The sequence below is a fragment of the Elephantulus edwardii genome, unplaced genomic scaffold (assembly GCF_000299155.1).
Source record: "Elephantulus edwardii isolate Elephantulus edwardi_28Jun2011 unplaced genomic scaffold, EleEdw1.0 scaffold00013, whole genome shotgun sequence".
In the NCBI taxonomy this organism is placed as follows: Eukaryota; Metazoa; Chordata; class Mammalia; order Macroscelidea; family Macroscelididae; genus Elephantulus; species Elephantulus edwardii.
In genome coordinates this window covers 20,246,669-20,262,058 of record NW_006399763.1, presented here as the reverse complement: position 1 = coordinate 20,262,058, position 15,390 = coordinate 20,246,669, and the positions used below count along the sequence as shown (strand labels likewise).

Here is a 15,390-nt window from a genome sequence, read left to right as displayed (position 1 = left end):
TGGTGATACTTTCATAAATTGTGCAAACATTTTTATCCTCCTTTGCTGAACTGTTCCTCCCCAATTAGTATGAATTCACTGCCATGTGCGCCTGTCTTCCCAGTTCTATTCCAACATTACAAAATGTTCAGTGAGCAATGAAAGAATATGTGTTTATTTATCAGGTGTTTTGCTCTGACAACATACAACTCTAAGGCTTCAACAGATTTGAATCACTGAAGCATATTTCTTAGAAGAAGAAAAAAACATAGTTTGTGTGTAATGGTTAATGTGCACCCACTCTTGAAAAATCTGTTTTACAAACAAAAATGTTGACACAATCTTAATTTTAGCACTCAAGTGAGCACTGTTAAAATTGTTAATATATTTTTTTATTTTATGCTACTTTATTTACAAAATTCAAATATATTGTTTTTCAGACGAAATTCTTCCAATTTCCTTCACCACCCCTCATCAAATTGTACAACTCCATGATTAAAAATTTTTAATATTCTTACGTGGTCATATTTTCATTGTTCTGTTGAAGATAATGCTATATGGAAATATTTGAATTCATATTTTTCCTTTTATTTTAAAAATGTAATTATACTATTTGTTTTCATATGTTGCTGTATGCCATTGAGTTGACTATTACACATAGTGACCCAAAGAATAATAACTCTGAACCCTTCTCTATCCTGAGCCATTTCACTCTGTCTAACAAACCTGCTCCCATTGCCACAGTCACTGTGTCAATCCATCTCATTCAAGGTCTCCCTCTCCTGTGCCGACCCTCTGCCCTTCCAAGCATGATATCCTTCTCCAAGGAATGGTCCCTCCTGAAAACATGCCCAAAATGTGTCAGATGGAGCTTCAAAATTCTTGCTTCCAAGGAGCAGCTTGGTTTTATCCTCAGTCAGAAAGACCTGTTTGTTCTCTTGGCAGTCTATGATATGTTCAGTACTCTTCTCCAGCACCACAATGCAAAGCATCAATTCTTCTTTGGCATCCTTAATCACTGTCCAGCTCTCAGATGCACAGAAAGAAGTTGAGAAGACCATGGCCTGCATCATGCACACCCTAGTCTCTAGACTGACATCATTGCTCTTTAGCACTCTGGGGAGGTCAGTGACAGAGGTCTTTTCTATATCAACTTGTCTTTTGATTTCCTGACTGCTGGTGTCAAGACTGTTGATTATGGGTCTGAACAAGATGAAAGTGTTGACAACATGATCCTGCCAGTTGGCTTGGTAGTGAGAATATTTGTTTTCTTGATGTTGAGATACAATCCATATTGAAGACTGCAGTAATCCTTGACCATCTGTAGAAAGAGCTCCAAATTTTCCTTCCTTAGTTTCAGCAAGCAAGGGTATGTCATTTGCATAAAGCAGATTGTTGATAAGTCTTCCTCCAGTCTTGATGCCACATTCTTCTTCATAAAGTTTAGCCTCCTGAATAATCTGTTCTTGATATAAACCTTTGTCTCTACATTACTACCACTTACCTGTCTGTCTACTGTGGTGGCTTATGTGTTGCTCTGATACTGTAAGCTATGCAAAAGGTACTTCAAATACCAGCAGTGCCAGCCATCACAAATAACTTTCAGTAGAGGATTCCGATTAAGATAAAGAAGCCATAACTGGCAATCCTTATCTAAAATAGCAGGGCCTTGGAAACCCCATCAATAGCAATAAAACCTTATTCCTATAGTGTCAGATGATGTGCACCTCAGGATGGAAGGTACTCAAATGCAATGGCTAAGAGCTGCCTGCTTAGAGTCAACCTTAATGACAGGTATCAACAGAGTATGGATTTCACTTAAGAAGGGCCTTCACTTGCTGATGTTGCAAAGATCAAAATGAGTAGAAAGAGTCATAAACATCCATTAGTAATTGGAACATGGAATATAACATGTATGAATCTAGGTGAACTGAAAATTGTAAAAAATGAGCAAACTGCAAAAAAAAAAAAATCAACGTCTTAGGCATTAGTGAACTGAGATGGACTGATATTGGTTACTTTGAATTAGAAAACGCTTCAAAAATCTATCCAGAGGTACAACACTATCAGGCTCAAAGGCATCAATTATTCTATCCATATTCATTGTCCAGTTTTCAGATGCATAGCAAGTGATTGAAAAGGCTATGGCCTGACTCAGGCACACCTTAGTCTTCAGATTAATATCATTGCCCCTTAGTAATTTGGAGAGGGCCCTGACAACAAACTGGCCCAGTGAAATATGTCTTTCCCAATCTCATGACTGCTGGTACCAACAGTGTTGATTGTGGATTCAAGTAAGATAAAATTGTTGACAACTTCATTCTTTTCTCCATCTATCATCATGGAATATATCAGCTCTATATTACTGATGGGTCCAGTGGTGAGGATTTTTGTCTTCTTGATGTTGACATGCAATCCATCTTGATGGTTGTATTGTTTGATCTTCTGCAGCAAGCATTTCAAGTCTTCCTTACTGTTAGCAGGCAAAGTTGTGTCATCCGCTTGATGGAGGTTGTTGATGAGAACTTACTTTGAAATTCTGTTAAGCAATAGTAAATACTCCTTTTATGAATGAACAATTCTCCAAGGGGCCAGATCAGATTCTTAGGTCTTTCGATATACAGGTTTCCTATGTGATTTAGGAAACATTTTTATTTAAAACCCATGTTTCCTAATATTGTGCGTGTGTGTGTGTACACCTTCCTAGACTGAATCTATAATTTCTTTTCTACTCTTGCAGGCTGTGTCACCAAAAAGATAGGAAATAGACTTCAGTTATATTTTAAAAATCATTCTCCCATTAAAAGCTAACATTTAAGAGGGAGATGTCAGTATGCCAGAATAACAAGATAGGATGATAGCAGCCACCTTTGTGTTCATTTTACCTGCTCAATCTAGTGTCATTATTTTTTTTTAAGTTTAATATTTAGTTCCATGGGTAAGTAAAATAGTGTCATTATTTTTAAAGACGCTGTTTCCCACAATAACCCTTTTAAATCCCCTTTCTCTTTCTCTCACCTTGCCACAGTTAGAGTAAAACCTGACACATAGATGACCCTCTTTGGGGTTTCTGAGGGTGTAAGTATCACAGGAGACTGCCACTGGTAGATCAGAACCACCTGATCTTGGCCTTGGCCTTTGGGTCAGCAGTGAAACACCGGATTATGGCACCTCATGCTCTCACTCAGTGCTGTGGCACTGGAACAGCGGGGAGCTGAGTCTCCAGTGGGTTTCAAGGCTGTAAATAACATAGGAGGAGATTGTCCATCTTTCTTCTGCAGAGAAGCTGGTAGATTCAAACTACCAGAGAGTCAAACTCAGACCGGATTAGCAGTGAAACTCTGCAGACTAGGTCACCAGAGCTTCCTAATTTCAGACCTCTCTAAGGTACTCAGGAGTAACAGTGTCTCTCTGGAGACTAAGGTGCACCTGATACAGGCCATGGTATTTGCAATCGCTTGTTATGCATGAGAGAGTTGGACAATGACTAGGGAGGACAGAAGGGGAGTGGATGCTTTTGAGCTGTGGTGCTGGAGAAGGGTACTGAATGTACCCTGGACTGTCAGGAAAACAAACAGATTTATCTTGGAGAGGATTAAACCAAGCTACTCCTTGGAGGAAAGGATTCTGGGGGCTTCGTCTGACATGCTTTGGACATGTTGCCAGGAGGGACGGGTCCTTGAAAACACTCTGGAGGGTCGGCTATGGGCCAGTCCCGACTCAAAGGTACACACCAACACCCACCTGTCAATTGCTCTATGACTCGGCAGAAGAAAGATGAGACAGTCTGCTGCCTGGAGCGCCTCGTGGGCAGTTCTGTGCTGTCCTGTGAGTTCTGTGCTATAAATGAAATTGACAGTTGGAATTGATCCATTGGCTGTGGTTTAGTCTTTAGTTTAGTGTGCCCTTTACTCCCATGCCCACAGTTCAGTGCAGCTGTAAATAGTGCTGTGATGAGGAGATTGCCCTGCAGAGTAAGTTTGAAGTGCCCTATTATTTGGAGTTTTCTTTGCTAAGTCTTTTATTATTTGGATAAGTAAGAAATAGCCAGAATTTCAGCACTTTTTCTCTTACCTAGCCATTTTATGTTTTCAGAGGTAAATACAGTGTACAATAATATTTTTGCATTTATTTGTTAGTTTATGGATAAAATAAGAGCACACATTATTTGCTTGACTTTAGGTGGTAAGTTAAATCATCCCTTGATTAATTGACTTGATAGAACCAAGGTCTCCCAGTGTCATCTAACCCTTAATCCCATGAGACTTCAGCGCCCTGTATGTTAACTAAAGAATTCTACTTAGGCTTCATTAGAGTTATGCCTTCTTAAAATTTAAACATGAAGTTCTGGTGGTGTAGTCCCTAGGGAGTTGGTTGCATTGCTAACCGAAAGGCCAGTGTCTGTCTTGGAATTCTAATGGTTCTGTAGGAACAAGATGAGCAGTTTTCTCTGGAGCAACTTTACAGTCTTGGAAACTTGCTGCAGGCCCAGTCATAGTTGGTTTTAACTTGATAGCAATGAGTTGAGTAAAATTTAAGTCATTTCACATACTCTAATAAGAGTGTAATTTATCTTAGTAGAGCAAGCAGTTAATATAGCTTCCCAGAGCACTTATGTACAATCAGCATGACATCAAAACACTGTTTTATGAATGGAATTCTGTCTAACATCTTTCTATGTAGAGTTGGGTTCCTGAAGCCGCAGCATTTGTGTCTCCTGGGATCTGGTTCCAAATGCAAATCCCAGTCTCCCTACCCATTACATACAGAATTGAAATATGCATTTTGGTCCAAAATCCCAATGATCCATCTGTACATTATGTTTGAGAAGCATTGAACTTAGATCCATAAATAACACTAGCCCTAGGTAAGATTGTCCTGAAATTGGTGATAATGCAGTTGTGAAGTAAAGTAAACCCATCAAGGGAAAATGACTTGTGTATTCTGAACATACCAGTAGTTAGAGCATGATATCAAATCAGTGAAAAGTTAGAGATATTGAAGGAAAACAATAAAAATCATTATAGTAAAAAGTGCAAATAAATGTGATGCTGAAAACATTCTATAATACATGGTATTTAAGGAAAATTAAACATGAAAATGTCATGTATATAGATAGTATCATGAGCAGCAAATCAGAAATGAATCAGCCTTAGCACATGGTGATCTCCATTGATCGAGGTTTCTTCAGAGCAAAGGATAGTTGAAGCTTTTATAGCTTTCATGCAATAACTGAGACTATTTGCCAGAAAGATAAAGATAAACTGGAGCATGTTCTGAGATGGGCTGGAAGATTGATTATGGCAAAGGAAGAACTGATTTATGAGGAGAGAGAAAAATAATTAAATGGGCAGCTCTGTGCTATAAAAAGAGACTTCAGAGACATGGATATTTATCTAACGTTTGTCCGGTGCTGTTTCCTGTGGTCTCTATATGAGAAAGGCAGAAATGTCAAGGTGTTTGATGCTAAGACGTCTGCTACAGAACAAAGCAATATCAGCCAAAATGGTTTAATTCAATTATGAGTAATATCAAGGATTATACTTCAGAAAATTTTCCTAGTGTATAAGAAATGACCTTGTTGACCTATTGGAAGGTCATTTAGTGCATAAGAGATGACTTGGTCGCTGAGAACTATGTGTAAAGAATGGTAAATAATATATTATGTTGTTGAATTATCTGTCTTGGCAAATAACTACAATCTTTATCCTTTGAAATTTCTAAAATTAGTGTGAAAAACTAGGATGTCGCCTTTGGGAACTTCCTTCACTTCTAGCAGAGAGACCTGATGATAGACGAGTTTTTTTCTGTAATATATTTGATTATTGCTGACGTTGCCATATACAGATAATTTCTTTTTCTTCAGGTTTTATCCTATTTAGATAAAAACAACTAGTTTCTAAACAGCTAGAATGTTACTCCTCTGCCCTCCATGGCATTGGAAAGCTACTTGGCATCCAGAGACCTTATTTCTCATTTCTCTCTCAATGAAGTTTATTAAGAGGGTATGATTCATTCCATATTGGAAGTGTATTTCCTTACTACATTCACATAATTCAGGAAGATGAAAAGACTAGTGCAAAACACACCTTCCATTGTGAAACTATTCATAAATACAGTCATGAACTGATTAACATCTAACCACATATACATCTGTGTTCCCATAAGGTTAAAACAAAGTGCAGAAATCTTGATAGGAGAAAGGCACAAAATGAACACAGCTGCCTCCTGCTTGCTCTATTATGTCATTTCTCTTGTATATAAAGATATTGCACTGCCAGACATATGGTTGTGTGTGTGTGTGTGTGTGTGTGTGTGTGTGTAGTAGTAATAATAAATACCTCTGTTACTGGCCTATGCATGTACTGTCTAAAATGTGTCCTATATTAACAGTGTATGCTTTGACATGAGGGCAGTAGTACCCAGTCTTGTGGTGCCATGTGTCTTCTGAGTGTTATGACATTATCTCTCTGTTGAATTATCTTTCAAAAATATTACTGTGAAGTGCATCAAAGCATCTGCATCCCAAGGCAACAGAATCAGTGCTAGTTGTAGTAATAGTATCAACTTGGAAGTCAAAAGGTTATTAAACAACACAAAATGAAAAATCAGTGACTGCTGTTGCTCACAATTTAGATGCATTGTACTGACAGTCAGTATGATCCTCAAAAAACAAAAGAGAAGTTCTCTGAGTTGTTAAAGGATCAGCTGCACTGAAAACTGTGAGGCAAATACAAATAGAAGAGGAACCTGTATTAGATAAGGAAAGTAGTTAGTGATGTGTTTGAGGACCAGAGATGTGAATCCCTCAGAACACCTTGATAATCATTATTAAGAAGTTCATTTAAGAAGTGTATTTTTTAAACAAACAAAAATTAGGAACAGACTAGCAAATGGTTTTCTCACAACCTCCAGCTCACAGTTTGTCATACTGTACAGAGCATATCCTGGACACTAAATGATACATGAGTCCGACGTAGAAATCCTGAAGTCATTCAGTGTCTGATCTTTTTGTGAGGATGCAAACTAAAACGGTGTCCATTGAAAAGAGAAGACCAGAGTGGATCTCTAATTCCATGGGCCAGAAAGCAAGAGAAACAAAAACAAAATTATTTCATGTTCTGATAGGTTTTTTTTTTATACTAGCTTTTCTTAGACTCACATTTATGTTGTCCAGGAAACCTAGTTCATGGAATATGTTGCTAAGAATAATTCATAGAAATATCTTGGCTATATATTAGATATACTTCTGTAGCATCAGGATGGATGGTGAAGAGATTGAGATTGTTCACAGCTTCAGTTTGCTTGGCTCCATGGTCAACACTCTTGGCACCAGCAGCTAGGAAATCAAAAGACGTATTGCGATGGGAAAGTCTGCTGTTAGGGACCTCTCTAAAGTACTCAAGAGCAATGGTGTCTCTCTAGAGACTAAGGTGCGCCTGATACAGGCCATGGTCTTTGCAATCACGTGTTATGCATCAGTGCTGGAGAAAAGTATTGAATGTACCCTGGACTGCCAAGAAAACAAACAGATTCAGCCTGGAGAGGGTTAAACCAGGCTACGCCTTGGAGGCAAGGATTCTGGGGCTTCATTTGACATACTTTGGACATGTTGTAAGGAGAGACAGGTCCTTGGAGAGAGACATCATGCTTGGTAAGGTGGAGGGACGGTGCAGGAGGGGAAGACCCTCTATGAGATGGATTGATTCGGTGACTGGGGTAATCGGGATGGGTGTGTCAGAGGCCATGCGATTGGCACAGGATAGAGCAGGGTTTTGGGCTGTTGTACATAGGGTTGCTGTGAGTTGAAAACGACTTGACAGCACATAACAACAACAACAACATAGGGAGGGTTGTAAAACTTGAAGATGAAATTAATGACTTTAGTTTGAGGTGCTTCAAATTATGAATTTTGTTGTTGATGGTATTTATTTTTAACTTACTGTTCAGTGTTGCTATTTATGCCCTATGTGTTTGCTTTGACTTTAAGAAATCAAGTTCTCTGTAGTGAGAACATCTCCTTTTACTCCCTTTCTCCTTGAAAGGGAACCAGTGTGTAAAACATAAAGTCTAGGATATTTTCTTGTATCCAGAATACAAAGGTAATCTTTTTCTAGACCCTGGTGTGTTTAAAAAAAAAATTGCCAGTGTTTTACATGTGCAAACAACAGATGTTGACAAGATGGAAACTAATTGGGGTAGGGTGGGGCTAAAATTGATAGGTTGCAATCTTTATTTTTTCCTTGATTCCTGACTGCTATAGCTAGGAAAAGGGTGGGAAGAAAGTCTTCTCCCCCCCCCCTTTCTAAATCACTCTTACTAGTGTCATATTGATTTTCTCTCAAGTACACCCTGTGGTCTCAGATGATCACATCTTCTCCGGTGTTATTTGTGTTGATACTGCACCTTGATTCTGGGTTGACATATATTACCTGAACTGTGCTGACACCACTCCTTGTTGATATTACATGTTGGTGATGTGTACCTCGCCTCTTACACAGAAAACATAAGAGAACAAACAGGCTGCTTCACCAGCAATGTTTTCATTCTTTGAAAAGTGATTGTTATTCACCCCAAAGTCTTCCATCAGTGTTGCTTAACCTTGTGGCTAATGCCTACAATAGCGTCTCAATGTTTTTTGTATTTCAGCTGATGTAGGATATAAAAAAAAAAAATCCTAATCTAGGTAACAAAATATTCTTGTGTTATACTGTTTATAAGAAATATATATATATATACAGTGTGTATATCTATATCTATCTATCTATATATATGTTTGTGTGTGTCTCTATATATATATGTATGTATATATGCACACACACTATTAAATATCTGACAGACCATGTGGTGGCTTTCCTATATGCCATTGATTTTGCTCTTTTTTTCTTACTTTGTATTCTTCTCTCATCTCACCTCCCTCTGTTTCAGCTAGCTGTGAGGTGGTTGGAACACAACTGCCATTACCAGTACATGGATGAGCTCCTTCAGTACATCCGCTTTGGCCTCATGGATGTGGATACTCTCCATACAGTGGCCCTGTCCCACCCCCTGGTCCAAGCCAGTGAGACTGCAACAGCCCTTGTCAACGAGGCCCTGGAATACCACCAGAGTATCTATGCACAGCCCGTCTGGCAGACTGGGAGGACCAAACCACGGTTCCAGTCAGACACACTGTATATCATTGGTGGGAAAAAGCGTGAGATCTGTAAAGTCAAAGAACTTCGCTATTTCAATCCTGTGGATCAGGAGAACGCACTCATCGCCGCGATTGCCAACTGGAGCGAACTGGCGCCCATGCCTGTGGGAAGGAGCCATCATTGTGTGGCTGTCATGGGAGACTTTCTGTTTGTCGCAGGAGGGGAAGTTGAGCACGCCAGTGGCCGGACATGTGCCGTGAGGACTGCCTGTCGCTATGACCCCCGTAGTAATTCCTGGGCAGAGATAGCACCCATGAAAAATTGCCGGGAGCACTTTGTGCTGGGTGCCATGGAAGAGTACCTCTATGCGGTTGGGGGCAGGAATGAACTTCGCCAGGTTCTGCCTACAGTCGAGAGATACTGCCCCAAGAAGAACAAATGGACGTTTGTGCAGTCCTTTGACCGGTCCCTTTCATGTCACGCTGGCTATGTGGCTGATGGTCTTCTTTGGATATCAGGTAGAACATACCTCCATACGTTGGATATCGCAAAAAGCATTTTTCATGGTGACATCTTTTAAAAGTCAAGCTTTTGTTGATGTGGTCATGAATTGATCATATGGAATTGAATGATTGAGCTAAGTTTGTCATTTTACCTCATTAACATTCATTTATTGAGCACCTATTCTGTGGAGAGCAATGTAATTAGAAGTAACTGACCTTTCTATGACTTTCTATAAGTGATTAGTGGAGTAAAAAATTTAAACTGAAAATTAATGACCCATAGCATCTGTTTACTTAGGAAGCTTCTATTGTTTATATTATTAGCTCTAGACTGTTCATGAATTGTACTGTGCAGTTTGTGGTGTAGCCAGGTCCTTTTGCTTTCACCCGGGGCCAGCTTCCCAGGAGCAATTTCATCAAAGACAGGGCAAAGGAAATAGAAGACTTTCATGCTACCAGGGTATATGCGTACTGCACATTGTGGGGAGCAATTTAAGTTACTGTCCAAAATAAAGTTTTTGTATAATCTGTGATTGCACTTACTCATGCCATCCTAATCTTTTATTTCTATTTGCTCTTTTTTTTCTTACTGGTTATTTGGCAGTATGGTTTTAGCTCTATTTACTTTTTTGTCTCTGTTTCTTAAGAAATCCAAAACCTTTGATTATAGATAAACGAGAGTCTAGTTAGTGAATACCATGCACACATTACCCAACTCCAACTCATTGCCATTCTCTTTACACTCATATACCCCGTCCCCATTCAAGATTATCCAGAATCACATCCTAGACATTTTAGATCCAAGTAATCCAGTAATGCTACTCATTAAAACAGGGATTCCATTTTAAAACATAACCACAATTACCATTGTGACATGAAGAAAATAATAATTGCAAGTCAGTGTTCAAACAAAATCAGTTGTCAAATGAGCTTTTTTTTTAACCTTCAAATTGAAATCTAAGTGAAGTCTGTAAGTTTGCTGTTTCTTAAGTCTCTTCACATTTATAAGTTACTGCTCTGATCTTTTAACTTTGCATTTTGTTTGTATGTTCTCTGTAGTTTTTGGCATGTCATGATAGGATTTTTATATTGGTGTTTCCCTCATGTTGGAAATTAGATGAGAGTCTTGACCAGATTTATATTTCTTTTTTTTCCCCCCTAAGAAAACCTTATAGGTGTTGTTATTTAAGAAGTGACCAGTAGTTAATCTGAAAGACCTAACATCTTCATTGATAAGCTTTGCTCCCCTCATGCTATGATCATGTGGCATGGAGCAGAAAAGGATCAAACATTTTCACAAATAAGTAAATTCAAATTAATTTATCCAAGTACTGGATAAAGAGTATTCTGCATGCCAAATCTAAATTTGGTCAGAAATCCTACCTACTTTGAATTCACATCACCAATTATTGAATGTCTGCTGGTTGCTAATCACCATGTAACCAAGCCAATACATGCTGAAGATTTCCCATTGATAAATTGAACACTGAAGAAATAGAGTTGTTCAGAACGTTTACACTTTCCTGACTGCTGTTTTTGTTGTACTAGAGAAACTTATGAGGTAGAGGTTCCCAACACCACAGTTATGTTGTGTGCCATTGATTCAGAATCAACTTACAGGTGACCCTTCAGTAGATTTCCAGAGACTATAAATTACATTTGAGGCAATGTCCCATCTTTGTCCTATGGACCAACTGATGGATTTGAACTGCCTGCCCTTAGGTTGGCAACACATCTCCTTACCACTTGAGCTCCCTTTCATTACCAGCTCTAGTAATTCTCGTTCTGTGATTCTAGTTCTGTTATTGGTAAAACCCTCCTTTGAAAGGTTTGTTCCAACTAGAAAGAAAGTTGCTTTTTATCTCAGTTTGGTGCATACCCATTTTGTAAACCAGGTAGAACTTGTTTAATTTCTGTGTCATAAAGAGAAAATGAGAAATAAAATAATCTAAAAGCCAGGGGGAACGTTGAGATATTTGCAATTAGAAGAATCAATCATTTTTAAATACATTTTTGAAGACTTCAGTTTACATTGGTAGGCTTCTTTAGCTTTTAAATGTATTTGAAAACCTTTATATTTAAAAGAAATTAATTTTTACTTTATCCATTTTCTTCTTTACTAAGGAGACTGCCAGTCTCAGCATTTTGGGTAGTGCTTCCATTATTGATAATTCCCCTGTTGTCACTGAAGAAACCAAGAACTAAGGAAGCATATAGATGAGATCTAGGAATTATTATTTCTAAACACCAAACAAACAAATATCTAAACATCAAATAAAAAAAGCTATGAGTGTGCATATATTAGCAAAAATAGATGTATTTAAGGAAAAGAATCATCTAACTTTTGACCCATCCCTTTTTCATAGAGTATATTGTGGTGTTATGATGTACCGTCAAAGTCCTTCTGACTCATAGGAATTCTCTAGGATGAAACAGAGCTGCTGCATAGGGTTTCCTGGTCTACTATCTTCATATGAGCAGATCAGTAGCTCTTTTCTCTTTTGCGGATTCTGGTGGCCTTGAACTGCTGACATTTTGGTTAGCAGTTGAGCACTTGACCATGATGCCACCAGAGTTCTTTTAAGTATAGCTAAGAAGATAATCACCATGAATGTATCCCGTTAACTTTACTGAAGACACTTAAAACTAGGCTGCATACAAGTCTTTGCTAGTAGAAAGAAGAGATCTGGCCACGTCTTGGATAAGAAAAGAATGATGGATCTGTGAAATCAGTATCTATTGTTAAAGGGCTGCATTCCTAAACGTGCATTGCATTTTCTAAATTTTGCTTGAATTCATCACAAATATGTTAATAAAAGGAGGCTTTGGTGGCATAGGGAGTTGTACTATTAACCCAAAGGCCGGACCACTCTGATGGTTGAATCCACCAGTGGCTCCGGAAGTTAAAGAAAAGATGGGCATTCTCCTCCTGTGAGATTCACAGTCTCACAGGCCCGATGGAAGGTCAGCTAGGAGTTGGAACCTACTTAATGGCAGTGAGGAAATGAATGAGTGAGTTTTAATACATATTCTTTTGGGAGGGTGGGAAACTAGCTTTAACAAAATTATTGGAGTTTCTTTTACATGGTTTTAAAGATAGCACATTTTTGTGTGGGCTCTTAAGAAACTACAGAAGTTCATCTTTGTCATTCTGATATCCAGTAGACTTCCTTTACAATATGGGTATAAATGATCCTTTTTCCATTTTATCAATTATATCTATGCACTATAGATTATATTCCATACAATTTTGTAATTTCTCCACTGTGTAAGGAAATAGCCTTTGTTTGTTTTTCATTTGCACTGATGTATGCTGCCCATGTTAACCACACCTAATGAAAACAATCAGTGTTCTTAGGTTTATTTCTCCCCGCTGTGTACTTGAGATTTTCCTATGTACAATCCAATGCCCTTAATTGGAAAGAAAAGGAAATCACCAGTGACATTTCTAATACCTCGAGTCATCTACCTCTTTCCTCAGGCCTAGCTTATAATAAATCAATCATGAATCTAACCATGGTTGGGGAGGGGTGACTAGATTTGCTAATGGGCCCCTTAAAGAAAGACAGGTACATTTCACACTATCACTGCTTTAGAAGCATTAATATGATTTATTAAAGGTGACGAAAATGTTTGAGGCTATTTTTATCCTTTACCAAATAATCAGGTATTTCCAGCTTAATTGATGGAGGACTGGGCCATTGGCATCCTTCTGGTATTTTGCAAGCTTTGCCTGAGGGGTTGGTAGTGTTGATTATAAAATGTGGGTTTCCACAGAGCAGAAAATAAGCATTGCTTTAGAAACAACATTTCTAGCATGTGCTCTTGTGTTCTTGTTCTCACTCTCTGCCTATTTTCAAGTCAGGGCACCTTGGAACCTGACTATAGTTTTTAAAGTTGAAGCAAGAAGTGACGAATTCAGAAAATCAGGCTGTATGGGTATTCCAGCTAGCATTAATTTAAGATGTTGACCCCCATTACCATCAAGTTGATTCCAATTCATGGTGACCCTGGAGGGCAGGATAGGACCATTGCCTAGACTATCTAAGACTGTACTATTTACAGAAGCACACTGTTAGATCTTTCTTCCTTTTTTTATTTGGGGTTTGTTTTTTAATTTCCTTATTTGTTGTTGTTAGGTGCCATTGAGTCATCTTATTAGAGTCATCACAATTCTTAGCAATTCTGAGAGATCTGAAGCTTGTGCTGTCCTGCGCCATCCTCACAATCTCTGACATGCTTGAGCCCATTGTTCTAGTCACTGTGTCAAGCCATCTTGTTGAGGGTCTTCCTCACTTTCTCTAACCTCCTGCCTTTCCCAGCATAACGTCCTTTTCCAAGGAATGGCCACGTCTGACAACATGCCCAAAGTCTACGAGAGGAAGTTTCACCATCTTTGCCTCTAAGGAGGACTCTGGTTGCTCTGCTTCCTGTTCTTGGTCGTGCATACTATCCAGTACTTTGTACAGCACCACAGTTCAAAGGCACTGATTCTACTTCAGTCACACGTATTTATTGTTCAACTTTGAGATGCTCACTGAAAAGACCATGGCTAAGCACAGGCACGCATTAGTCTTCAGTGGGTCCTGGTTACTGACTTTTGCATTGGCTCAAACCACTCTGCCACTCTGCCTCCTTATTAAGCTGTTAGAGAGAGTTAAAATGTATAGGGTCTGTTAAGGAACTTGATAGTGCAGTGGTGGAAGTGCTTAGTGTCTAAGCAAAGGGTCAATGATTCAAACACACTGGTTCCCCCAGCATAGAAACATGTGGCAGTCTACTTCTGTAACGATTACAGCTTCGGGAACTCGATGGGGCAGTTCTCCCGTCTTATACGATCCCTGTTAGTCAGAATTCATGTGCTAGCAGCAAGTTTGGCCTGTTAGAAGCAATTCATATTGTGAATCAGCTCACAAAATACTCTGCACCTTTGTTTTGAAATGGCCAACACTGAAATAAAATAATAATTCTATATACTGCAGCTCTGTGCATTGAAATCCTCCCACGTCTCTCTCACATACAGGTTAAGAGAAATTATTTCCCTTTTAAGGTAGTTTGTGAACTACTAAATACATGTGTAAAAGAGAAAATGAATCCTGAGCACATTTTGTAGAATAACTTAACTTTTCATTGTTCTCAAAAGGCATTAACTAACAAATCAGCCCATTAAAACCAGGGTTACTAACAGGTCCACTCCACTTTGACCCCCCTCTTGAGATCCTCACTTCTGCCCTAGATATGAAGAATCACAATCTACATTTTTTTTTCTCTACAAGGTCCCCAGAGATCTATAACAATCATCTGGGAAACTTGCTAAGATATAGATTCTGATTGATGCTATCTGGAATGGAATTGGAAATTCTCTGGAGATGGTCAAACTGAGATGAACCAGTTAGAAGCCTTGTTAAATCTATCAAAGTAAAATGAGTGTTACTGATCTTGCTAAAAAATAATATCTAGTGTTTCTTAATTTGCTACACCCATAATAAGTATAGTATTGGTTATAAAGAAATAAGATTTACTCAGCAGAGACACTTCCTGCCTTCTAGGAGTTGGCAGTTAAAGAGTTCTTTCAGATATTTCATTAATTAACAAACATTTTTTAAAGCATCTTTGGCCTCCTACAAGTTATGTTTCCTTTCCTCGTGCTTAAAATTATATGAAGCTTGTATTGCCCCATTTTAAACAACTTTAATTCATTCAAACCTAAAAAGGACTTTGGTCTTTATGTTGTTGTTGTTATGTGCCGTCGAGTCGTTTCCGACTCATAG

The 15,390-nt window shown here is 38.5% G+C and overlaps 1 protein-coding gene across 1 annotated transcript in view; it reads left to right on the top strand.

The window, feature by feature from the left end:
• Positions 1–15,390, top strand: part of KLHL32 (kelch-like family member 32) — a 327,282-nt gene that overhangs the window by 267,161 nt on the left and 44,731 nt on the right. Inside the window, exon 5 of the mRNA XM_006881200.1 lies at positions 8,908–9,634. Within this exon, the coding sequence (XP_006881262.1) occupies positions 8,908–9,634 (727 nt within the window). The remainder of the gene's footprint in view (positions 1–8,907; positions 9,635–15,390) is intronic.